This window comes from Rhamphochromis longiceps, linkage group LG5 (genome assembly GCF_057381845.1).
Source record: "Rhamphochromis longiceps isolate RC_006_pf linkage group LG5, R_longiceps_female_GT1.1, whole genome shotgun sequence".
Lineage (NCBI taxonomy): Eukaryota > Metazoa > Chordata > Actinopteri > Cichliformes > Cichlidae > Rhamphochromis > Rhamphochromis longiceps.
In genome coordinates this window covers 30,678,499-30,704,776 of record NC_140561.1, presented here as the reverse complement: position 1 = coordinate 30,704,776, position 26,278 = coordinate 30,678,499, and the positions used below count along the sequence as shown (strand labels likewise).

The following is a 26,278-nucleotide window of genomic DNA, read 5'->3' as shown; positions in this document are numbered from 1 at the left end:
ATGCTGTATGAGAAGGCCTGTCTCGCAGTTTCTGCTCTAATTCATCCCAAAGGTCTGGTGAGGTCAGGAAAGTTCTTCCACACCAAACTCACTCATCCTTATCTTTATGGGCCTTGCTTTGTGCACTGGTGCGCTGTCATGTTGGAACTGGAAGGGGCTGTCCCCAAACTGGGAGCATGAAATTGTCCAAAATGTCTCGGTATGCTCAAGCATTAAGAATTCCTTTCACTTTACTACTACTGTAAAACAACCCCATACCATAAATTCACTCCACTAAACTTTACATTAGGACAATACAGTTAACAAGTACTTTTCTCCTGCCAACTGCCAAACCCAGATGGAAAAACATGATTTGTCATTCCAGATAACACATTTCCTCTGCTGTACAATCTAAAGCGCTCTACAGACTGGGTTAGACCTCTTGATCTAATCTGAAGGCCACATGAAGTTGATCCACTCTGTGGTTTTACATGGCCTACCATTTCGTGGCTAAATTGCTTTATTCTCAATCACTTCCACTTTGTTCTTACACCACTATTGGTTGACAGTGGAGCATTTAGTAGTGAGGACATTTCACAACTGGACATGCTGCACAGGTGGCAGTCTATCTCAGTACCATGCTGAAATTCATTGAGCTCTTGAGAGCAACCCATTCTTTCACAGATGTTTGCAGATGTACTCTGCATACTAGGTGCTTGATACACTTGTGCTGATGGAAGTGGTTGGAACACTTGAATTTAATGATTTGGATGCATGAGCGAATATTTTTGCCAAGGTACTGTACATTTAACCTTAATAATCATATCTATTCTTGCTTGCAAGAGATGGTCAAACTGGATCCCAATGGTACATGAAAACAATGTCAACATCCATCCATCTATAAACCATCCATCTTATTTCGATTATCGGGCCAAGTCGTGGGGGCAGCAGCCTAAGCAGAGATCCCCAGACCTCCCTCTCCCCAGCCACCTCCAGCTTGTCCAGGGGAACACCAAGGCGTTCCTAAGCTAGCCGAGACATACAATCTTTCTAGTGTGTCCTGGGTCTACACTGGGACCTCCTCTTGGTGGGACATGCCCGGAACACCTCACTCAGGTGGCAGCCAGAAGGCATCATTATCAAATGGTCAAACCACCTCAACTGGCTCCTTTCAATGTGGAATAGCAGAGGCTCTAATTCTGAGCCCCACCCAGATGGGCAAACTTCTCATCCTATATCTCTAAGGGAGAGGCCAGCCACCCCTCGGAGGAAGCTCATTTCTGCTGCTTGTATCCACAATCTCATTCTTTCGGTCACTACCCATAGCTCGTGACCATAGGTGAGGGTAGGAACGTAGATCAACCAGTGAACTGAGAGCTTCACTTTTACACTCAGCTCTATCTTCACCACGACAGACCGGTACAGCGTCTGCATCATTGCAGCCATTGCAGCTGCAACACCAATCTGTCTGTTGATCTCCTGCTCCCTCAGTCACTCATGAAACAGACCCTGAGATACCTAAATTCCTCCACTTGGGGCAGGAATTAGTCCTTGACCGGAGTGGGCACTCCACCGTTTTCTGGCTGGGGACCATGGACTCAGATTTGGAGGTGCTGATTCTCATTCCAACCGTTTCACACTCAGCTGCAAACCGCTCTAGTGTGAGCTGGAGGCCATCACCCGATGAATCCTGATATGAAGCTTTTCTCACATCATCTGAGAAAAGCAGAGATGAGATTTTGAGATCACCCAAGACTGAGCCAAGTGGCGCAAGAAATTTTGTCTATAAGAATTACAAACAGAATTGGTGACAAAGGGCAGCCCTGGTGGAGCCCATCCGCATTGGTTGTTTAAGGATCAAATGGTCCGTAGCAATGGGTAAAACACCCCATACTCCCAAAGCACCTCCCACAGGACACTCTGAGGGACACGGTCAAAAGCCTTCTCTAAATCCACAAAACACATATAGACTGGTTGGGCAAACTTCCATGCATCCTCAAGTATCCTTGAGAAGATAAAGAGCTGGTCCAGTGTTCCAGAACCAAGACAAAAACTGCATTGTTCCTCCTGTATCAGAGGTTCGACTAACAGACGGACACGCCTTTCCAGCACCCTGGTATAGACTTTCCCAGGGAGGCTGAGGAGTGTGATCCCCCTATAGTTGGAACACACCCTCCGGCCCCTTTTCTTAAAGATGGGAATCACCACCCCGGTCTACCAGTCAAGAGGTACCGCCCCTGATCTCCACACAACATTGTAGAGATGTGTCAACCAAAACAGCCCTATAACAGCAGTGTCAGCATGGCCCCTCCCAAGAACCCTCAATTTCTACATGTATTTAAAATTAAGAGGTGGTCACCAGCACCAGAGATGAGGTTGAATAAACAGACCATCCTCTGGACGCCGTTTAGTATGCTCACCCCAAGACCCTATATGTATCCCTGTACACGCAGAGCTTGGTCCATATTGCCATTAATGACCGACCCATTTCCGGTGGGTGTTTTACTCCACCATGGTTGTCCTTTGTCACCAGTTCTGCTCAGAATATTTATGGAAATTTTCCAGATGTTTTGGTGGCCTCATGGTGTTGTGTTTGCTTTTTGCAATGATCTGTTTCTGTTGGCTTCAGGTGGTGACAACAATTTTGAGGCAGAATTTCAAGCGGTGGGAAAGAAAATTGGCACCTCCAATTCAAGGCCATTATTATTGGCCAGAAAAGGTGAAGAGCCCACTTGAGATCAGGGAGGCGCTGCTTCCCCAGATGACGAGTTCTGAGTATTTGGAGGTTTTGATTATGAATGAAGGAAAAGTGAAGCAGGAGACTGAGCTATCACTTTTACAACAGTTCTGTACAGAATTTTCTTTACTCTGACGCTGCATTAATGTTTAGGTGAAGCTGTTGATTTACCAGCCAGTCAGTATTTCCACCTTCCTCCTATCCTGACTGCAAGTTCTAGTTACTGACCAAATGAATGAGATAGCATAAATTACTTTCCTCTAAAAATCTACCTGGCTCTTAATTAGAGATAGTGTAAGGAGCTTGATCATGCTGGAGAGAGATTCCCTCAGCTGGGAAGGCCTCAATATCCTTGAGGTGATGGCTGAGGAGAGCGATGTCTGAGCTTGTCTGCTTAAGACCGCTGCACCCACAACTTGACCCCACATAAGCAGCAGAAAAATGGAAAAATTCATAGAAACACATGGATATCGTTAATTAAATGTTGTGGCTCAACCATTAGAGGTTTTGATTCCCCCCCCCCCCTCACAGCAAGATGTTTTAACACCACAGGATTTGAGTTAGGGTTACTAGATAAATATACAGGAAATGTCTGATCATAGGGCACCTGCGTTAGTGGACCTACAGGTGGATAAAAGACTGTACAGATACATTTCAGATCAGTTTTATTGAACAAAAACATTTTTCAAAGTTCATGTAGGAAATACAATATTATACAAGTGTTGCACAAACAAGACTAACAGAAAGCAGATCTAGAAAAGGGCATGAGCAAGACAGACCAATTGCGAGGGGGTACAACAAACCAGACTCCCAGAACAAAAAGTTCACCAGGACAGATGTGGGTAATCTGCAAAGACAGACGCCAGACAGCAGATGTGGTCTCAGTTCAAACAACGTGGGGATGTTTCCAATTCCTCAATCTTACTTTGTAACCTAAATTACATATTGCTAGATCAATCATCAAATTTAATGTGCTCTTTCTGCTACAGATCCCACATAAGAAAACAGCATTTGAACATCAGTGTTTTGGAAATCCAAAGACAGGTATTATTTACTGGGCTGGAGATTAAATTTGTCTATTTTCTTGGGATTGTACAGGCAGACAGTGGAATTTAAGTTACATTTTCTGGATTTAGAGCTTCATTTAATGGTCTTGCGTTCACTAAAAGCTTCAGAAAATCTATGGAGACTGACTTTAAGATCTTTTATGTATATCAAACTGATTTTTTTTTTTTTTTTTTTAGTTGGCACGCAACAATATTTGTCTAGTGGAATGTGGATTTCTGGAGGGAAATACAGATGTTTGTCACAACTAACATGAAAACAGATTCCTTACTTGCTCACAGTAGAAACCCTTTGGAAAGCACAAAAGGCGGTTTGGCGTGCTCATCCCAACCGGCAGACGAACTATCAGTCCCTCAACAGGAAGTTCCTGCTCTTAAATGCATCAAGTTGACTAAGAAGACGAGAAACTATGTTGCGCTAATCTTTTTGTTCAGCACCACCTTTGGAAGATTAGCACCTGTAGAGGAAACCAGTGTGGAGTTAAAAGAAATCAGATTTTCAGATATCTTCTAAATGAAGCAGCGGAAAAGACCATTAAAGACTTCCATGTCAGGAACAGGTGACAGTAAAGCACTGGCACACTGTCAAAGTGCATTTTGTTTAGTCAGAAGGTGGGCGACATCACTCAAATCAAAGCTGGGAAGTTTAAAAAAAAAAACAAAAAAAAACAATTGGGCAAATTCAGCTCAACAAAATACAGAACATGAGTTCTGGTAGTAGATCAAACTTGCTGTAACACTGGACAGGAAACAAACTGCCCTGCCACTCAAGTAAACACATTCCACCACAAATGTCTCCAACTCAGTCAAACAAATGTGTTCCATCAGGACTCCTCTCTGTTTTCTGCCTGTTAGGTACTGGAAAACAGGAAACTGGAGCAGCAGCTGATCCTGAGTACATGCATTGGATATTTTTTCTTTTTTTCCCCCCTCATGTGAAATAGTTTTAACTCATGGGTATAAACCAGAGCCACGCACTAAGTAGAGGAAATGAAATTATTAATTAAAAATTATAAATCAAGTTGTATAACCTGGGTTTTAAATTTAGAAAACATGAGAAAATATTGAGATTTAAGCTTGAATTTTTTTACTATCAGAAATCTGTGTGGAATTATTATGCTTTTTCTCATTTGCTATAATAGGTTTACACCATTACATGATCAATTTAACCAAACATTTAAAAAATAAAAAATAAAAAAATATCCCTTTAATCCCAGTGCACCAAGATGACTCCACTCTTGGCTTTGTGTGATTTAAGTGAGAGAGGATGTCCTTATAAGGCCATCTCCAACCCAGCTTTGGCTGGCTTTATCACAGTAAGTTAGATGTAAGTGGGTAATAGTTTTGCCAACTATGTGAAGGGCAGCCAATCAGAAGAAAGATGGCTTACAAACCATCTAGGTAAACTGGATGGTTTCAGATAGTGCACAAATGCTCAGTGTAATAAATAACTCAATTATTTTTATTATTTTGAACTGTGAACCATGCAAAGTTAGAATAAACTTTGAAGCTGGATATCACCATAACCGGTACCTTCAAAAAGACTGATAACAAGACCTGAGAACTCTTCCATACTCATTTTCTTCAACCAATTCATATTTTGTCATTTTAAGACAAAGATTATTTAATGGTCATTTTATTTTTGTTTACTGATTCTCTAAACCTAAGGAACACTTTGTGATGGTCTCTAGTTTTAAATGTTTGGTTCAATGCTGTACTCATGCACAGAACACCGTCCTGATTTCCAGCAGAAACAAAAACTTCACAGAAGGAAGATACAATTCCCCTCCTTTAATTTAGTTTATTTATAGAAATTAAACAGCGGTGGTTATCTCAGCACTAGCTTCACTTTTTTCCTTCTTTCCAGTGGTGTTGCAGAGTGACATAGCAAGTTGGAAACAAAAAAGAAAGACGAAACAACCTTTATATTTAAATTAAAAAAAAAAATAAAATGGCGCTCTACTTCAAATGAGTTTAAATACTCTACACCGTTAAAGGTGCTGATTCTGGTACAAGCTCACTTATGTCCCAAACAACTCAAAGCAAAGAAGGATGTTTGCTTGAAGTGTTGCGTAGCATAAACAAACATCAACAGTGAAAATGTACCAGCATTTGGCCAATAGTCATTTCCCAGCCTGCTAGGAAAATACCACCTAACTTCAAATGCCTTTAAATCCCAGATGTCTCCATCAGGAACCAGCAGTTCCACAAACAGATCAACATCTTGTCAATCTTCAACACCGGATACCTCCCGGTGGAGGCTACTGTAAAACACTAAAATCTGCTAAAAGAAACAGGAATTGTCACTTGTTCTGGTATCTGAAGCCTCTCAGCACATGGTTGAGAGGTTGGATCTGAATCACTGGGGAAAGGTTGACCTGTAGTATCTTCTGCGCTTTTCTGCAGGCCTCTTCCACAGACCGAGAGTCATCTACCTTTATCACTTTCCCTCTAAAACTTTTCTTGTCCTTCCAACTATTTCTCTGCCGGGTTGGGTTGTTCAGATCCTTGGGGCCATGAACGTCTCTATGGAGACCATTGCTCCTCCAGCCGTTGCTGGTCAGCTCTGTGTCAGTCTGTGGGAATGCCCGACCATTAGCATACAAAACCGGTGCAGAGTCTCCAATTAGAGCACCATCTAGTCGGATAGGGCAGGACAGAGTCTTCTGGCTGAACAAGGCCACAGCTTTGGTGGGTGCCCCGCCACCGTTCTGAGAAGGCTGAGAAGGTATTCCTGAAATCGCTGGCGGGTACTGTTGCTGTAAAAAGCCACTAGAGGCCACCTCAGAGGATGAGTGTGGAGTAGTGTGGATTTGGAGTCTGGCTGTGTGGAAGCCAGATAGACCTTCAATACTGGTCAGTCTGAGGCACGGCTGCATGTCCACATTTGAATTTGCCACAATCCGACTGGGTGTCCTGCTACAAACGATAATGCGATGGTCCACCAATGGTTCTGGAGGGCGAATGCCTTGAATCCTGGGGTTGCTCCTCTCAGAGGTGTTCCAGGATGGGTGAACTTCCCTCTTCTTGGTCAGAGGCCTTCTCCTCCGCCTCTTAGCTGTGGGTTTGACATTCCTGTTTGGTGGTCTCAGCATGTCCTCAGTCAGGGGTTGGCTTGTGCACGACCGGTAGTCATACACATCCTTGCTGCGAAGCACGGTGGGCTTGTGACCCTCCTCACTTAGCTCCTGCAGGAAGGTGACAAGCTCCTCAGTGCTTGAAAGGTCACGGGACATTGGGCTGAGAATCTTCAAAGCATCTAGGAGGACATTATGTCCTGCTGATGAGATCCGGGACCAGGAATGAACAGCCCTCCGCTCTTCATTAGCAAACACCAATGGCCGGCCGACCGTGGAACATTGTGCCTCATAAGCCATGACTTGAATTCTGTCAGGAGAAAAAATTACCACATTTGATCAAAACAAATTGCAGAAAACAATGATTCAAGAATTATAACCGATACAGACAGATCAATGCCTCAAGTCCTACTCCACATCGTTTTTGACCAGAAAATATACGTTAACTTGCCCATCAAACATGTAGAGCTCTCTTTTCTCTGCACAATACTGCCAAAATTAAAATTATGCCCTTGTCTCTGTGTTTCCATTACAATTACATTAAATCCCTATAAATGGTCCGTAAAACTTATTACTGGCACCATTAAAAGATTGAAGATTTAGCTATCATGTAATTTAATGATAAAGCAATGTCAGGCTTTAAAATAAATATTTATACCATACATTTTAGATCTTCAACATCTCGACATCTTCATTTTATTGTGAGAGGTTGATGCTACATATAAACATTATCACTGACAGCAAAAGAGTTTAAAGAAATTTGGGAACTTCTAGTACCACTGAATTAATAATCTAAGTCTGTGTAAATACAATTAGGTCAGTTAGTTTGGACAATGCCAAATTTGGTTTGTTAAATAATTTTGACTTCATTCATCATTTGCAAAACTGATCATATGCTGTCTGATCAGTTTTGCAGCATTTGCCTGATTTTGAGGAGCGAGAACAACCCTGGGCACTTTACAATTCATCTTGCTGGTTCTGACACCGTTTTTTTTCCCCAGTCTCAAACTGGGGCAAACTGACTACAAGAACTGCAAATGCTGCATCATCTTTATCATCTGTACATTTTTTAGATTCTGTACTGTCCATGCATGGGAAGTCATCTACCATTGTGCTATCTCCTGGGCCTGGATGCTGTGACCTTCGGACTCCTGCAGCTGAGCTCACAGTGAGATGTTTTGATAAGAGGCGCCTGAACATAAAATGTTAACATCAGTATGTACTGCTGCAGCTGCGAACACATGGGCTGGAGACTTTTAATAGGCAGATTAATGCTTGAGGGAGAAGTCAGTTTACTGACAGCAGCAGTGTAATCAGACATCACTATACAGCTGGAACAGCAAATATTGAGAGCTGGCTCGTTATTAGACAATATCAACCTTCAGAGCCACCTTACCACCTTTATACCTCTTCAGATCAAGCCTCGTTATGCACTTTGGAAACCAGGGCATAAAGACAGACAAAAAAAAACAAAACAAAAAACTAATATGAATAAATAAAGGTTTACAATATTTCAAGACATGAAATGGCCAAACAATTTATCTGCAGCACTACATAGCAAAAAGTCAGAAACAACATATTTCTGTGAACACACCCAGTTTGTAGAAATACTGCTATACTTGTACATTGTGTTTTCTGAAAAGAACTAGACACTGCTATTCTATAGCAATGAGACCAAATGGTGTATATGGGTCATGCCATGTAATAGTTTCCACCTGGCTCCTTAAACTGAGAACTTTAAATGTGTTTATCAGCTGAGGTGGTGTAATTTAATCATTTCAACCAAAAATTATGATACAAGATTAAAAACATGATTTGATATAATTTTATATAAATAAAATTGAATTGAACACTTGTTTAATGAAGAGTGAGTGCTTGAAGTGTTAAAGAAAGTGGTTTCACTTCCCGCTGCCACTAAGACAGGAAATCATTCTTTCTTCATGCAACAGCTCTCAACAGCGCAGTACATTTGTCTAGCAGAGAAACATCTGCTCTCTCATGCTAATGTGCCATTTCAACCCTGAACTGCTACTACACTGCAAAAGTCTTACTTATTCATCACTGAAATAAATATAACTGTAGGTTTCTCTTTGAGTTAACTTCAGTAGTTACTTCAGCAATTACTTCCTCCAAACAATTGACGTGCCTTTTAGACCCCATTCCTTTGAGACTGCTCAAAGACGTCGTACTATTAATGCTTCAAGCTTACATATGCTCAACCTCTTTATATTAATCCAGTGCGTACCACAGGCCTTCAAGCTGGCAGTAGATCTCACCATAGTGAAGCTTAAATGATTTCATAGCCTCAGAGTGGACTCCGCTCTGTGCTGTAGGTATTTAAAGATACTTCACCGTTTTGAATGATATTGATCTAATGATCTCAAATAAGTCCTTTTTTTTTCTCCTTTTTTAAAATACATAAGGCAAATTAAATTCCACACTGGTCTTCACCGGGATCAACGTAACACTTCCCTTTGGCAGTGTTATCAGAAGGCATGGCATATATTTTATTACTATGCAGACGACTTGCAGCTTTATCTATCCATGAACCCAGACGACACACACCAATTAGTTAAACTCCCAGTATGTCGTTAAAACATAAAAACCTGGATGACTTATAAATTTTTAATGCAAGTTATTTTTTTAAATTCACAAAAAACTTAAAGTCATTATTCTTGGCCAAAAATGTTTGTGTCCGATTCTTATTCTGGATGGTATTACCTTGGCCAGCAGTAAGAGTACTGAGAGGGACCATCAAGCGATAATATTTCTCCGATACAGACGTCTCTTTATTGGCTCCCTGTTAAATCCATAATAGAATCAAGAAATCCTTAACTCATCCAAGGTCTTGAATAATCAGGTCCCATCTTATCTTAAAGTCCTCATAGTATCATATCACCCCAAGAGAGCACTTCTTTCAGTGGGAGTCACTTTGTCTTCAGTCAAGTTACTAGAATGAAGAAGTTAGTTGGATGAGAGACGAAATGCTTCTCCACTGAAAACACTACATCCAGATGAACAGATTCAACTTTTTTTTTTTAAAATATATCCTTACCTGGATGATTGAGCAAGCATGAAGACATTAGGCTTAAAACTTCCCCTTTCCATAAAGCATGTAGTTAGCACTGGTTCAGGTAACTCTGAATTCTCCCCCAATGACACTGCAAAGCCTAGGCTACTGGCTGTCCTGTGACTCTCCATTTTTTAATTAGTTATTATTCATCTCCAATTCTCTTCTACAATTTGTCTTTTGTCCTTCTTTCTTTGTTAGGTAGATAAAATAGAAGAATAGGATTTAAAATTCAAAATAATTATCACGATAATTCAAAATACTGTTTGGGCTTCTTTTGTAGGTATACAGTGGAAGTAACACAAATTATGTCGCTTTTATCGGCACCTAGTAATTAAAACCTTAAAGAACACAGCTAAAGGCTGTCAGCCTCTGTAACCATTTGCTTCCAAGTGACTAAATTTATACCCACATTCCAGAAGTGTGTGATTTACCATCAGCTTGAGAGCAATTTTATGTGTTTTGGTACTGCAAACTGGTCTAACAAGGCTACTGGAATAATGACTGCTGCATGCTGAAACACCAGCCCATTTTCTTTCTTTAATAGTCAGCTCTACAGCTCTGACTTGCCACTGCTTGCTACATGGTAGTTACTCATCTAGGTTAAACACATGAGACCATGTTTCACTGAAACAAGTCCTACCAAATTGCCAACTGTGTTTATCAACCTCACCTTAACATCAGCTTCAGTTTTGCTTAAGCTTATCTGTACTTTGATATGCAAACTGTTGCATGCTAACAACACTTTCTAAAAGGTTACTAATAACACTTATAGGTGCAAAAAACACTGGCAATGGAAAATACAGTATTTCTGTTTTTGCTAAATTTTAAACATCTGCAAAGACTTTTTTTAAATTTTCAGCGTGGGTTCTTAGTCTCATTTTCTGAGCCTTTCATTGGTGATTCACGTCTTTAGTCCACTCTGTATGCTCGTATGGGTCTAACTGTTTCACTCCTTTGATTTTTTTCCTCTTGCTTTTTTTTTTGCCTTTTTGTCAAGTCTTTGTACGGACCTGCCGTGTTCTCCTTCGTTTTGTACATAACTGTTTCTGGGGCAAATAAAATGCAAGTATGGATTAAAACCGCAGAATTAATGGTTACCAGTGCTGGAAATGCTAGCGCTTGATGCAGTGTTTTGATTTTCCTGCCACTCGTACCTACAATGCAACGCGCGAAAGTCACGTGGTCTGTCGATCTCTATAGAGACAGTAAACAGTAACAACATGTAGCAAAGGTCATCAACCAACTGCAATGACTTAAGTTTTTAACTACATGAGAAACTCTTAAATTAGTTGACAAAAAAAGCAAAACATAAAAAAAAAACCACATTCTTTTTTAAACTGCAGGGTGCATTACTAAAAGTGCTAAAATGCCTTTAAACTTGGGTATTATGTAACTTTCTCCAGTTCTATCTCAATGGTTCAACACCAGAGCGATTGACTTGAAATGCTTCAGTTGGCTGCAAGTCCCCTGAAACTTACTTTGTTTCTCTGAGGACCTAGACGATTTGAGTGTTCAGCTGACGTTTTAATGATCACATGATGCGTGGCAGAGGTAGTGATCTCAAACACTGCCGCACATACACAAAACCCTTTGTCTTTTTAACCTAGAATGCCCCCCCAAATGCTAAACAGACATTTTTAACCACTACTGGCTTTAGGTTTCATTTTTGGCAGAGTAAAAAGACCATTAACTTGAATGGAAAGCCACCAAGTTTCAAACAGAATTGTGACAGACATTTGATGCGCTTTGTCTTCAAAATACCAAAATTGTGCCCACCCGTATGTTTTGCTCCAATACTAGTATTTAAACCAATTCCAACAGTTATCTCTTGTGGAAAAATAGTGAACAGTGAACTTAAAGATTAAGATGTTAAGTTATAAAGCAGAGCTTGATATTTCAAAGCATTTTCCAAATCAAAGTTACATCGGAGACAAAATATACCCTAAATATATATAACCAAGCCCAACTCACACACAAAAATAAATAAATTTTGAAAGAAAACCCCACACACACACACAACACATAAAAAAGGAAGAAGAGGAATCTAATACACGATCTAAGCACACCCTGGATGTGCTTTAGTCGACTGTGAGATTACTAGAACACAGACTACTACCAAGTGAAAGGACTGGTTGCCTATTTGGTTGATGCCGTTTCACTTGCAGGTTTCATTCAGAGTGAAAATGCAGCTGCAAGCAGCCGATGCAGCTGTGTGGTTATAGAGCAGTAAGTCTAAGCAGGCCGATACAAACGTCCGGGATTGGCCAGTTAACCAGTGAACAAGAAGTGCTTCATTTGATGCGCCAGAGCAGACACTCAAAGACAAAGTAGCCAGTGACAATAAAGCCAACTTGACTTGACAGATCGCATCCAAGTTCATGCTGTATACCAAAATTATGAGTATTATTCAAACAATACTGTAGCAGCAGTAGATTTAAAGTATGCAGATTTTTCTTCTGTGCTGTAAGAACTTAAGACATCACTCAACACTTATCTGCTGTCAATCATTCTGCTTGGTACTGCCTAGGAGGTGATAAAGATGTTTTTCCACACCTGAATGGTTTAATTTGGTGAAAACAAAACAAACAACAAAATCTGACTCATGATTAAGTTAGTACAGCTTGTTTGGAAAGCTGAGAAAGCTAGAACAACCGGATTACCCCATGAAATACAAGAACTTGACTTAAGCAGAGTTGGAACAGATATCTAAACCTTTGCTAGCAAAGCTGCAAAAGCAACAAGTACGTTTAAGCAACCTTTACACATCCAGGGAACAAAACAACAAAAATGGGACAAAGTAGCAGGTGTTAAAAGTGATTGCTGTCAAAATCTGATAGGACAAAATGTCAGACTTTTTAAGCGGATGCAAAATAATATGGCTGAAAGGAACCCGGAACTGAAACTGGTATTTTTGCATTATAAGCGGGAGGTGTTCTGCAAGTCGGTGCTAAAGTTATGTCAGCAACATTTTAATTAACTAACTAAAACAGTTAGCTTCATCAAAGCCATGGCACTGAACCCCAGACAGTTTGTTGCACTTTTGAAGGAGCATGAGTCTGAACATGGTGACATAAGCTACCACAAAGCCTCAGGTAGCTCAGCCTGGGCGAAGTGCTCAAGAGGACATTAACAATCAGGAATAGATAGATTTGGTGAAAACTACCCTCTCTCACTCACACACAGTAGACATTACAGCAGTACTGCAACTGAAGACCCTTTTATGGTCTCTACCTTACAATATAGAGAACGCTGAGCTAGGGCTGTTCGATATAACGATATATATCGGATGACGATATAAAAACGTCCAATGTTTCATTTTACGCTATCGTTTGTTTCGTGGTGTCGCAAAATAAACTGTTTACGGCAATATTTTTTCATCGTTTTGATGGTCACTGTAGTGGCTATATTAATTTCTTAAAGTTCTCTCTTTCTGTTATATTTTATATAACCACACTACAGACGGACAAGCACCTGTTTTTATGCATTGCGGTTAGCAACAACGACGGTAACACCATCGCGTATCCGGTTGTTTATGTTCCACATAAACCTTTCACAATAAAGCTCAAGAGCCTGTTGAGACTTTTCAAAATAAACTAAATCACGTGAAAGAGCAGATTATTTACGGATGAGAAGTAAAAAGGAGCCGCCAGGTGCTAAAAAATAAACCTTAGACTCAAAAGTTAGAACAGGCTTTTCCCTGCAGCACGCCGTGTAATAAATACACAAAGAAAACGGCGGCTGTTACAACTTATGTCTGAAAATGTATAGTTTCATGCATCGTTTAAAACACTTGACTCCAGCTACATGACGCGCAGCTGGAAACACTTTACACAAGACCAGCTGCCCGAGAGTCACAGAATTTACAGAAAATGTTACATTTTTGTGATTCATTTCGTTATCGGGACGATAGAATTCTTATATCGGGATATAAGATTGTGGTCATATCGCACAGCCCTACGCTGAGGCAACTGCTGTGGTTATTTAGCATCATATAAATACAATTTGTTTGAATTGAGAGGAATGATAAAAGATACTCTGACTGAAGATTTGTTGTGAACTCAGCCTTTTGATGTGTCCTCCGATTTTGAAATTTGAATTTCAAGCCTTTTGTACATTAGGATGGAGGACCCTAACCCATTCTCAGAAAACCAAAAACCCTCCAATAATAATAACAATAACAATTATTATTATTATGGGGTTGACTTGAACTGAAATACATGTTTTTTTTCCAGGCAAGATCACTGAACAACACCTGTCTGACACATCAACACCACTTTTTTTTTTCAGTCAAAGATGGCGCCGCGTATGGTCGCCCTGGTGCTTCAGTGCGTTACTTTTGTTTTGTTTTTGTGCATTTCTTCTGTGTCTGGGCACTCCTCTGGATACTCGTACACCAGAGAAGAGCTCCTTAACTACAGGACTACAACGCCTGTGGATTTATTTCCAATATTTGTCGCATCTGCGGCAGATTTACTGCTGACTCTGACCAGGAAAGCGAGACGCCGAAAGAGAGGGAAGCGAGCCGGCGCACTCGTGCGTTTGAGGAGACGCGGACTGCGAACTGCTCTTCCTGGGATCTTCCTTTCCAATGTACGCTCACTCGGGAATAAGATAGACGAACTGGCCCTGATGAGAAGCATGAACAGAGACTTTGCCTCCTCCCGTGTCTTATGTTTTACGGAGTCGTGGCTCAGTGAGAACATCCCAGACTGCGCGCTCAAGCTGGAGGGCTTCCATCTGCTGCGCGCGGACCGGCAGGCCGCTCTCTCCGGTAAGTCCAAAGGTGGAGGTCTCTGCTTCTACATCAATAGTGGCTGGTGCACAGATGTGACAGTGATTGCTCAGCACTGCTCTTCCTCTCTGGAATATCTTTTTATCCACTGCAAACCGTTTTATTCTCCGCGGGAGTTTGCTTCATTCATCCTGGCCGCTGTTTACATCCCGCCAGACGCAGATGCGCAGGCAGCTCAGTGCGCACTAGCGGAGCAGATTCTCCACACGGAGCGGACATTCCCGGACTCTCTCATCATTGCTCTTGGGGACTTTAACAAAGCCAATCTGAGCCATGAGCTTCCGAAATATAAGCAGTATATTAAATGCCCGACCAGAGAGGAGAGGACATTGGACCACTGTTACAGCACGATCAGTGGGGCCTATCGCGCGGTGCCCCGCGCTTCACTCGGACTTTCTGACCACGTCATGATCCACCTAATCCCCGCGTACAGACAGAGGCTGAAGCTCTCCAAACCTGTCGTGAGGACTAAAAAACTGTGGAGCAACGAGGCTGTGGAGGAGCTTCGCACGTGTTTGGAGACCACAGACTGGGACACATTGAAGGCTGCTTCTAACAGCTTGGACGAGTTTACGGACACTGTCACCTCCTATATCCACTTCTGTGAGGACAGCATTGTGCCATCACGCACCAGGGTGAGTTATAACAATGACAAACCCTGGTTTACTCCTAAACTCAAAAAGCTGTGGCTGGAAAAGAGAAAGGCGTTCAGAAGCGGAGACAGGGACTGCTACAGAGAGGCCAAGTACAGGTTCACTAAAGAAGTGGACATTGCTAAACATCAGCACTCTGAGAAGATGCAGCAGCAGATCTCAGAGAATGACTCGGCCTCTGTGTGGAAAGGTTTTAGGAATATCACAAACTACAAGCCTAAAACCCCCCACTCCACTGATGACTTGCTCTTAGCCAACACCCTTAACGACTTCTACTGCCGTTTTGACGAGCCATCAGGCAGCCTTCACACCTCCAACGGCCCCAACAATAGAGGCACTTTGGACACTCATTCCCCCACCTCTCCCCCCTCCATAGAGCCATCACCACCTTCAAACTGTTCACCTACAACACCCCCCTCCTCACCCCACACAAAAGAGGATTTCACACCACCTCCTCCCACCACAACTCTTCATATTCATGAAGCAGATGTGAGGAAGCAGTTTAAGAACCTGAATGCTCGGAAAGCTCCCGGCCCAGACGGCGTGTCTCCTGCCACCCTCAGACACTGTGCAAACGAGCTGGCCCCAGTGTTTTCTGGCATTTTCAACTCCTCACTGCAGGCATGTCATGTGCCTGCCTGCTTCAAGTCCTCCACCATAATCCCTGTCCCCAAGAAACCTAGGATCACTGGACTAAATGACTACAGACCCGTGGCTCTGACATCTGTGGTCATGAAGTCTTTTGAGCGCCTAGTTCTCTCCCATCTCAGGACCCTCACGGCCCCCCTCCTGGACCCCCTGCAGTTTGCATATAGAGCCAACAGGTCTGTAGACGACGCCATCAACATGGCCCTACACTTCATCCTGCAGCATCTGGACTCCCCAGGAACCTACACCAGGATCCTGTTTGTGGACTTCAGCTCTGCCTTCAACACCATCCTTCCAGACCATCTCCGAGACAAGCTTTCCCAGATGAATGTGCCTGACCCCATCTGCCGGTGGATCACTGACTTCCTGACGGACAGGAAGCAGCATGTGAGGCTGGGAAAGAATGTCTCGGACTCCCGGACCATCAGCACCGGCTCCCCTCAGGGCTGTGTTCTTTCTCCTCTGCTCTTCTCCCTGTACACCAACTGCTGCACCTCCACCCACCAGTCTGTCAAGCTAATCAAGTTTGCAGATGACACCACCGTTATTGGACTCATCTCGGACGGGGATGAGTCTGCCTACAGGAGGGAGGTTGAACGTCTGGTGTCCTGGTGCAGCCACAACAACCTGGTGCTGAATGCCCAGAAGACAGTGGAGATTATTGTGGACTTCAGGAAGCACACAGCCCCACTCCCCCCCCATCATCCTGACTGACACCCCCATCACCTCTGTGGACTCATTCCGCTTCCTGGGTACCACCATCACCCAGGACCTGAAGTGGGAGCCCACCATCACCTCCGTCATTAAGAAAGCCCAGCAGAGGATGTACTTCCTGAGGCAGCTGAAGAAATTCAACCTGCCAACACGGACGATGATGCAGTTCTACACTGCAATCATCGAGTCCATCCTCACCTCCTCCATCACCGTGTGGTACGCTGGAGCCACTATCAGGGACAAACAGAGACTGCAGCGTGTTGTGCGCTCTGCTGAGAAGGTGATTGGCTGCAGACTCCCATCTTTGCAGGACCTGTACACCTCCAGGACATTGCGGCGTGCAGCTCGGATCTCAGCTGACCCTTCTCACCCTGGACACAGTCTGTTTGACCTGCTCCCCTCAGGCAGGAGGCTCCGGTCCATTCGCACCAGAACCTCTCGCCATAAGAACAGTTTCTTCCCCTCTGCTGTTGGACACATGAACAATAACCATATGACTGTTCCCGCTACTAACACATGACCCTACGCTGTGTTCACTGCATCATTCCATGATTGGCACTGATCACCACCTGCACTCATGTATATATCTTTCAACGTAGCACTCTTAATTCTTATTCTCATGTATATATCTCATGCATAGCTCATGCACATATCTTTCTACGTAGCACTTTTAATTCTTATCCCTACTTTTATTTTTTCATGTCTATTTAAGTGCTATTTATGACACTATGTTTGCACTGAAGCACCGCAGCAATTTCCTAATGTTGTAAACCTGCTCAACATTTGGCAATAAACCCCTTTCTGATTCTGATTCTGATTCTTTCTTGGTCTCTTTTTAGCATTTATTAACGACGAGTCACCTCTGCTGCTGAGGATAAAAATAATCTAAGTCACCAGCCTCAGAAATCCGAAGTTAACAGCACCTAAGATTAGAGCACAGATAAGTGCCACACAGAGTTCTAGCAGCAGACACATCTCTACATCAACTGTTCAGAGGAGACTGCACGAATCAGGCCGTCATCCAAGTCTGTTATGAATGGAGGACGTTTGGAGAAAATGCATAAGACTCACTACAAGATTCAAACTATTGGCTCATGATCTGAAGCACACAATGCCAATTATTGAAGCAACCGGACACAGTACGCCTTAAAACAAAAAACCTAAAACAAAACAAGAAACTGAGAACAGTTAGGGTAAGTAGAAGAAGTATAATTACAAAGAAGACAACTCAATGCTTGGTAATACAGCAGAATTATGGCAATTGTCTCTGTCCAAATATTTCCAGACAAAATTTTAACTCTGTGCAGCTCACTAACATGAAAGGTTTTGGAAAGCACCTAAATATTTTATAGATCCATCAAATAACAAGTGGTAGAAATTTTGCTTAAACATCAAAAGGTGAAAGAACTATTAATCCTTTACTAGTTTTTTTTTTTCCCCCCAACATCACTAGACTCCGTTTGTTAAAACATATTTATCCAGGTTGCACAACACAGAAAAGCCAGAGAACTATAATCCCATAGTCCTGTAACAAGAAATCTTGAGTCTTAGTGAATTCAAATTAGCTTATATGCCTTGCATTGTAAGTCACCTATACACCAGCTGTAACTCAAGATGCACTCAGGGATGTGTGACAATTAGGGCTGCCACAAACGATTATTTTGATAGTCGACTAGTCACCGATTATTTTTGCGATTAGTTGACTAATCAGATCATGCATCCATTGGACGTAAAATGTACAGCTTATTGCACCAGCATGCATCTGCTCTTATATAACTATCATTAGCTTACAGCTTTAAGTGTTTAAGGTATGTGCTAACTAAAAATAAAGACAAGATGATAGTTTATTACATTTTAATGAAATTTGCAGATCGTTTCGGTGAAGTTTAATAAACTCCTTGCTATCTAAAATATAACGGGACACCAGAGTATATTCTAGAGCATCTCACACTTCTAATAATCAGTTGTCTGCTTGACGTTTATTCAGCTGTGTAAAAACTATATGTTCCCGGTGGGTGATGGGCTCCGCCAGGGCTGCCCTTTGTCTCCGGTTCTGTTCATAATTTTTATGGACAGGATTTCTAGGCGCAGCCAAGTGGCGGAGGGCTTTCGCTTTGGTGGCCTCAGAATCTCATCTCTGATTTTTGCAGATGATGTGGTTCTGTTGGCTTCATCGGGTGAGGGCCTCCAGCTCGCACTGGAACGGTTCGCAGCAGAGTGTGAAGCAGCGGGAATGAGGATCAGCACCTCCAAATCTGAGGCCATGGTTCTCAGCCGGAAAAGGGTGGAGTGCCCACTCCGGGTCGGGGATGAGTTCCTGCCCCAAGTGGAGGAGTTCAAGTATCTCGGGGTCTTGTTCGCGAGTGATGGGAGAAGGGAGCTGGAGATCGACAGACGGATTGGGGCTGCAGCTGCAGTAATGCAGACGCTGCACCGGTCCATCGTGGTGAAGAGGGAGCTGAGTGTAAAAGCGAAGCTCTCAATTTACCGGTTGATCTATGTCCCTACCCTCACCTATGGCCACGAGCTGTGGGTAGTGACCGAAAGAACGAGATCGCGGATTCAAGCGGCAGAAATGAGCTTCCTCCGAAGGGTGGCTGGCCTCTCCCTTAGAGATAGGGTGAGAAGTTCGGCCATCCGGGAGGGGCTCAGAGTAGAGCAGCTGCTGCTCCACATCAAAAGGAGCCAGCTGAGGTGGTTCGGGCATCTGACAAGGATGCCCCCTGGGCGCCTCCTGGGTGAGGTGTTCCAGGCATGTCCCACCGGGAGGCGGCCCCGGGGCAGACCCAGGACACGCTGGAGAGATTATATCTCTCGGCTGGCCTGGGAACGCTTTGGTATTCCCCCGGATAAGGTGGAGGAGGTGGCTGGGGAGAGGGAGGTCTGGGCCTCTTTGCTTAGGCTGCTGCCCCCGCGACCCGGCCTCGGATAAAGCGGATGAAGATGGATGGATGTAAAAACTATAACTTTAATCTCAGCCAAACCGATTTACTCAGGAACAAATAAAATACTAAAAAAAAAAAAAAAAAAAAAAAAAAAAAAAAAGTGTTTTGGAGTTTGTACGTGCTTTGTCTCTAGGGGCCACCACATATTTATATATAAACATATATAAATAAAACCACTTTTTTTACATTAGTAATTCCTTTTGTGCATAATTTTATATTATTGTTAATAATAAATTAATTAAATCAACAAAACAACCTAAAGAGCCAAGCCAAAAGAGCCGGTTCTCTAAAAAGAGCCGGAAATCCCATCACTATAATCTGGGTCCAAAACTCCGTCTGCTTCAGGTCCCAAAGTCAAACGAACACAGAGTTAAAAACTGTCTAAATTCTTTAATCTTCAATAAAATCATCAGCGTTGCTGCTTTACCAGGTGTAACAATTAAGTTTAACATCCAAGCATCCATGAAAACAGAAGTTATTAAATTTAACGGAGTTAGAAGTTAGCAGGAAGTTAGCTCACTAGTTTCCACCTAAACATGACATACCATGTTCTGACTGAGAGATTTTTGAAACTAATTAAAACGTACAGCTCTGCTACCACTTCCGATATAAATGAAGACAGAAAAACTAAACAGCAGTGACGTTTGCAGGGTTACTGAAGTTGGACTACCTGGTATATAATGTTGTGCTACGTGATTGCTAGCGACACAGCTATGTTAGCATAACATTAGCACAGTGAAGCTAGAGGATGAACACCAACTTTTTTTTCCACTCGATAAAAGTTAACGTGAGGGATTTTGGTGGTTAGGGACAAATGCAATCGCATAGCAGGATGCTATACACGGGGCAAACTTCAGTCAAGAGAACAACTGAGATCATTCATCCACAATACAAGATTAGTTATTAATATACTGCAACAACATGGGAATAGAACTGCTGCGAGAGAATTCAAGATTAATGTGTCAATGTTACGGAAGTGGAGGAAGCGCAGTTTTTGGCTTTCCCCATATTTCAAAAGTGCTTCATCTCTTTGCTATGACTGTTGGCATAATTTACAGATGATAATGGTTGGAGCCACTGCGATGCATTCGACCAAAACAGGCGCAGCTTGATGACATCATCAACATGCACTATCGCGATAGAGATTATGACTATACCGCTCTATTGTTGGCCAACTTTATATCGTTTCTATTGTATATCGTTTATATCGCCCACCCCTACCTTAAAGTATGAAATATTCATATACAAAAACACATAAATGTGTCTACAGTCTCAGTGCTGGATAGTGCCCCACAGGCCTCAGTGTGAGCTTGAAGACATTTATAATGTTTAAGTAGTTTAATGTGTAGGTGCTGACGATAAACACATTTAGAATGAAAGCCGGGGAACTTTGGTAGCACAGAAACAAGTGGCTATTCTTTGTGACCATATGGATCGCTCCCTCATATTACCATTACTTCACCCAAAAGCACCAAGTTAATACTCAAAAAAGCTGCAGCAATACACACAAATATAAACAGTACTTGGTGACAACTTTGCTTTTAGCCTCTAACCCTCTGGAGTCCAGGGTATAATTGGCTGTTTTTGACTACTTTTGATTTGGCCTCTATATTTCACCTGTTCATCTTGCCAATCTGTTATTTTCTCATTTTGACAAACTGTATCAGCACAATTTATCTAAATTCAGACAAAATTTAAAATACGAGTAGAAAGTGATATTTTAGACTGTAAAAACCACAGCCATGTTTAACGAATCATTTTCATAACTTGTAATGCAAATAGAAATTGTACATTTAAAAAAAAAATATGCACAAGCTTTGCAAACAACAAAGTTATATGGTACTATTTACCTAAAAATGCAGCCAAGGCTCAGACGTTTTTTTATATAACCATTTAAAACTATTTAGAGAACAATCAAGTGTTCTGCATCAAATAAGAAGGCACACAAATTATTTATGCAACTCCAAAAAATAGTTTGTGTCCACTATAAAACAGATGAGAACAGCACAGGGATAAACCTGCAGGTCTGACAGCAGGTGTGTCACTCAGCATTTACACTGCAATCTGCCTTTGGTGGCTTTTTTGCAGCAATTGTGACATTCACTAGTAGAACTGACACACAAAACAAAACAACGCCTACACTACACACTAACTACACAAGACAACACACTAACTTGAGACTCCAAACACGATAAACGTCACAAATCTCTCATGTATCAAAACTCTCTCTTTCACTCACTCGCTCTCTCTCTCTCGCCGGTCACTCCTAAAACTTCCCCCTCTTCCCAAATAACCAAATGCCACATGTTGCAATATCATTTTTTGATTGGTCGACATGGTACATTTTTCCACCAATATGGAAGGAGTGTTTTTTCTTTTTTCACTCACAAGCAAAGCGTGTTTTCTAGCACTCTCCTTAGAAAACTGCGTTTTAACCGTTTCTTCCCGGAGTAAACGCCACTGTTTTATTCAGAAAAAAAAAAAAAAAAAAAACACATCGGTTTTACGTGGCCTATCAACATAATTTAAAAACTGGTATATAGTTTGAAGTCCGCACATTCAACCCAAGTTGAAATGGAGACTCTGGGTCTGTCAACCCCAAAGGGTTAATCAGAAAGCCTTAAGTTGGCTAGTTATGTATCGGGCTAATGTTTAAAGCTTTCACTTGAGTAAATTAACTCACATTACTGCTAAGTAATGTTAGCTAAGTTCACAGCATATTTCATAATAGCGCTGCCATACTGCATCACTCAGTGCATTTCAATCATTTCCCCAGTGAGTTTGATAGCTAGCAAAATAATAATCATAATTTTAAAAAAATAGCATGTGTAACGTACACGTACTGGAAAATTATTTACTAGGACTCACCTATCATGCGACTAGAGAGCACAAACTCCGCCATTGTCGTTTTCCATCAAACACTCATTAAAACAGCGACCTACAGGTATGTTAGCGCACTCATCACCAACTGGCCGAGGGAGGGGCGGGGTCACACATTGAAACTGACGTAAGGCAGCCCAGGCGGAGATATGTTGCTTTTACATTTTGCGACTCATTTTAGTTCTCTATCTGACAAGAAAACTATTCAGATAGTTATTTGTGGTGAATGAAATACAGTTACACTTTCAAGCACTTTTAATCACCACATCTGAAATTCAAGCACTTTCCAAACCTTGAAAAGACAACATTAAAATTCAAGCATTTTCAAGGATTTCAAGCACCCGTACGAACCCTGTAATTATGCTTGTGAGGTCATTATATATGCAACCTAAAGTCCTGCAACGTCATTTTTATGCGACATGAACAGTACAGCAATAAAGGACATCGAGGCAATTCTGCTGCTAGTTGTATGGCTTTTTGTCAGACAGTGACCACAGTTTTTGTTTTGTTGTGTAGTCAGTCCCCTCATTGCCAGGTTTGCAAAATAATGCTTTTGATTTTTGTAACGCAGTCACGCTCATGGCTCACGTGCTGCCACCATGTACCAAATCGGCAGTCTACTGACTTTTGGATTACCTCAGATCATTTGGAATCCCAGCAGAGTAGGTATTACAAAAGTACCATGTACCAAATAGTACATCCTAAAGGAAAACACTAAAAACCAAGTTGAGTCATGTGAAGCTGACCCGAGTCAGTGGAAAAGGGCTCGTTCAAGTGCCGTGTGTGCTGAAGTGACCACACAGCTAGCGTTGTGTGGAACTCCTTCAAAAAACAAAAGCTAAGTCCAATCCAAACTTCATTCTGTAAAGCTAGCATGATACCAACCTAACACAATTGTCAAACAATTCCCATTAAAAACTGAACTGTATTTTTCCTTGAAATCTCGCCTCTATTTATGAAAAAAAAAAAAAAAAAAAAAAAGAAGCTCCCAACACCAAGTAGTGACGACAGTATTTTAACCCAAACCACAACATCCTAATTCAGAGTAGTTTTAATCCTAACACTCACCAAGATGTTTTTAAATACCTAACCCGGACGAAGAGGCCCACTCTTATCTGTGGTCAGGTTTTAATATTTTTCTAAAGAAAATATATTTATATTCACTGCTCAAATTTTTCCACTTTCAACATTCCCTGCAAACATTTTAGCTAGTTTTGGCAACCAGCCTTCAAGAATTTGCTACTATCAGAGCCTTTCTGTCGAGGCAGACATTTGTATTCTTTTACTGAAGAAATAAAATAAAATAAAAATCTAAAAGTGGTGACATAAAATCACCAGAAGAACAAATGAGGAATCAACAGTACTGAGAAGACCAATCATAATAGTTGCGGGTTGGGGCAATGTAATGTGTAGATGCATGTCAGGTTACAACGTAGGATTTCTGAGAGCTTTGTGGTTATGATGTACTTAAAGCGTAGACTTAATGAGCACAAAAAAACCCAACAACAAAGAAGTTAAACTGAACATTTGTGTACGAACTTGTGTCATTGCTCTGCAACTTGATTCCACCTAGCAGGAGTCCTACTTCACCTCCCACCAGCTGCTCGAAACAAATATCTTAAGGTTTTTACAAACAGTAGATGTAACATGAAGCTTAAGTTACTTTCTGTTTGGCATGAACACACTTTTGTAAGCCTAAAAAGGAAAATGAGTACAAGAAACTATAAATGAATGCTAGCAATATGAAACTGACAACGCTCCAAACTTATCCGGTTGTTCAGTCTGACGTCACTAGCCGTGTCTGGACCTAAACTCCGCTGCAGGTCCATATATCAAACGATCACTATGGCATTACTGAGAGTTGAAAACTGTCTAAAGTCTTTCATCTTTAATAAAATGATCAGCGTTCTGCTCTACCAGGTGTAACAATTGAGTTTAGCATCCATGAAAACGGAATTCATGACATTTAACGGAGTTAGAAGTTAGCAGGGAGTTAGCTTGCTAGCTTCTATCTAAATACAATATAGCATGTCCTGACTGCGGGGTTTTGGAAACAAATTAAAACGTACAGCTCTGTTATCACTTCCAGCATAAATGAAGACAGAAAACTAAACAGCAGTGCCGTTTGTAGGGTTACTGAAGTTGGGCTAGCTGGTATATAACGATGTGCTACGTGACCGCTAGCGACACAGCTATGTTAGCATAATATAAACAAGCTAACTTTTTTTCCACTCCATAAAAGTTAACGTGAGTGTTCTCGGTGGTCAGGAACAAATGTAATCGCATGGCAGGATGCTATAAAAGGACCAAACTTCAGCCAGGAGAACAACTGAGATAATCCATCCACAATACGAGGTTAGTCATTCATATACTACTGCATGGGATGGGCTGTAGTTACATCCTAAGGTTTTAAAAACTGAGCTTAAATAAATGATTAGCGGTAATAAAAGCCGAGGGAGGTCAACAGTGATCACTGACTGTTTTAGGAGCTTTTTGAGATTAAATAGAAGAAAATACATAACATTAAACATGTTAACAACACAAAAGCCATATTAAACGCAGACTACTTTAGACCCGGAAGTAGGATTCGTCACGTCATCACTTAACAATCGGATTGCTGGGTGATGGGCGTGACTTGCCCCAAACAAAAAGTTCAGCTAGCCTTACCTTATTTTCAACAGTACACTAATGGACTTAAAGTCATGTTTAATTAATTAGAATGAATAAAGAAGCTCAAAAATGTTGTTCCTATTAAGTAAAAAGTGACAGAACACATTTAAAAACAGGCTAGCCAGTTAATGATTAAACGGAAATATCGACGGGTATTTCCGTTTAATCCCCCCCCCCCCCTTCTTCGCGCTGCTCTCGTGCGCCCCCTTGCCGAATGCGCCAACGTGAGTCAGTCCAATTTATACAAAAACATTGCTTTTACAGCGCGCTTAAACTTGGATCAAACGAAGCCAACGCATGTAAGCTTATATTACAACTTTCAGCAGTCTCATAGGAGACGTCGCCATTTTTCGCACGGATATGTGAAGTGGCAGCAGAAAGCTTCGCTCGCCAAACATTCTCGCAACGATCTTTCTTCTCTTTGAGCAGCTACGAGTTGTTGAGGCTCCCTGAGCTCCCTCCTGCCGGCTGGGCCTCCACTCGTCAGACAGTAGCCGACGCATTTGCACGGTCAGAAATGTAAAGATTACCCATTGAATTTAAAGAGCTCGTGAAAAAAGCGGAATTACCTTTTAACGGTGCTCCCTCGGCATCCTCCGGTGGTCGCTGTGCCTGCCGACGCTCCACGGTAAAATGGCTGCAACAACAGCGGTGTGGATGACAGACCAGGGAAGAGAGGCGGAGGCTGCTGGGGAGAGAAGGGCGGGCTCTGTTAACCCCGCCGAGGGGTGGGGGTGGGGAACGGGCATAAACGGCTGGGAAATAATCCCGGGTTTAACTGAACAAAACTCAGAAAAAAAGTGTATTTCACAGTGCAACAATTAACTGGAACGCACACTACCCCCCCTCCAAAATCCAAAATATTGATTGTGCTCTGATGTCACGGGTAGGCGGGGCTTATTGCCATTTTTGTCTTTGTAGCTAACAAATCTCTGGGCAAGCATGGCGTTTAACAGTAAAGCTGCTACTGTATTTTACTTTATTTTAACAAAAAATAAATAAAAAGAATATATCTATATATCTGTATCTCTCTCTCTCGTTAGATA

General features: G+C 41.9%; 1 protein-coding gene across 2 annotated transcripts; it reads right to left on the bottom strand.

Moving 5' to 3' along the window:
• Nucleotides 1-3,364: 3,364 nt before the first annotated feature.
• Nucleotides 3,365-25,945, bottom strand: ccdc71 (coiled-coil domain containing 71). Of its 2 annotated transcripts, none has more exons than XM_085407154.1 (2): nt 25,802-25,945; nt 3,365-7,167 (listed from the first exon to the last, which is right to left on the bottom strand). In XM_085407154.1, the coding sequence occupies exon 2, from the start codon at nt 7,155-7,157 to the stop codon at nt 6,084-6,086; it is 1,074 nt and encodes a 357-aa protein (XP_085263280.1). In that variant the 5' UTR covers nt 7,158-7,167; nt 25,802-25,945; the 3' UTR covers nt 3,365-6,083. The 2 variants fall into 2 exon arrangements, with proteins under 2 accessions (XP_085263280.1, XP_085263281.1); XM_085407155.1 differs by lacking the exon at nt 25,802-25,945 and adding an exon at nt 7,965-8,041.
• Between the last annotated feature and the right edge of the window lie 333 nt (nt 25,946-26,278).

Coding starts and splice junctions, on each gene's coding strand:
- ccdc71 (XM_085407154.1), bottom strand. CDS start 7,157: ATGGCTTATGAGGCACAATGTTCCACGGTCGGCCGGCCATTGGTGTTT.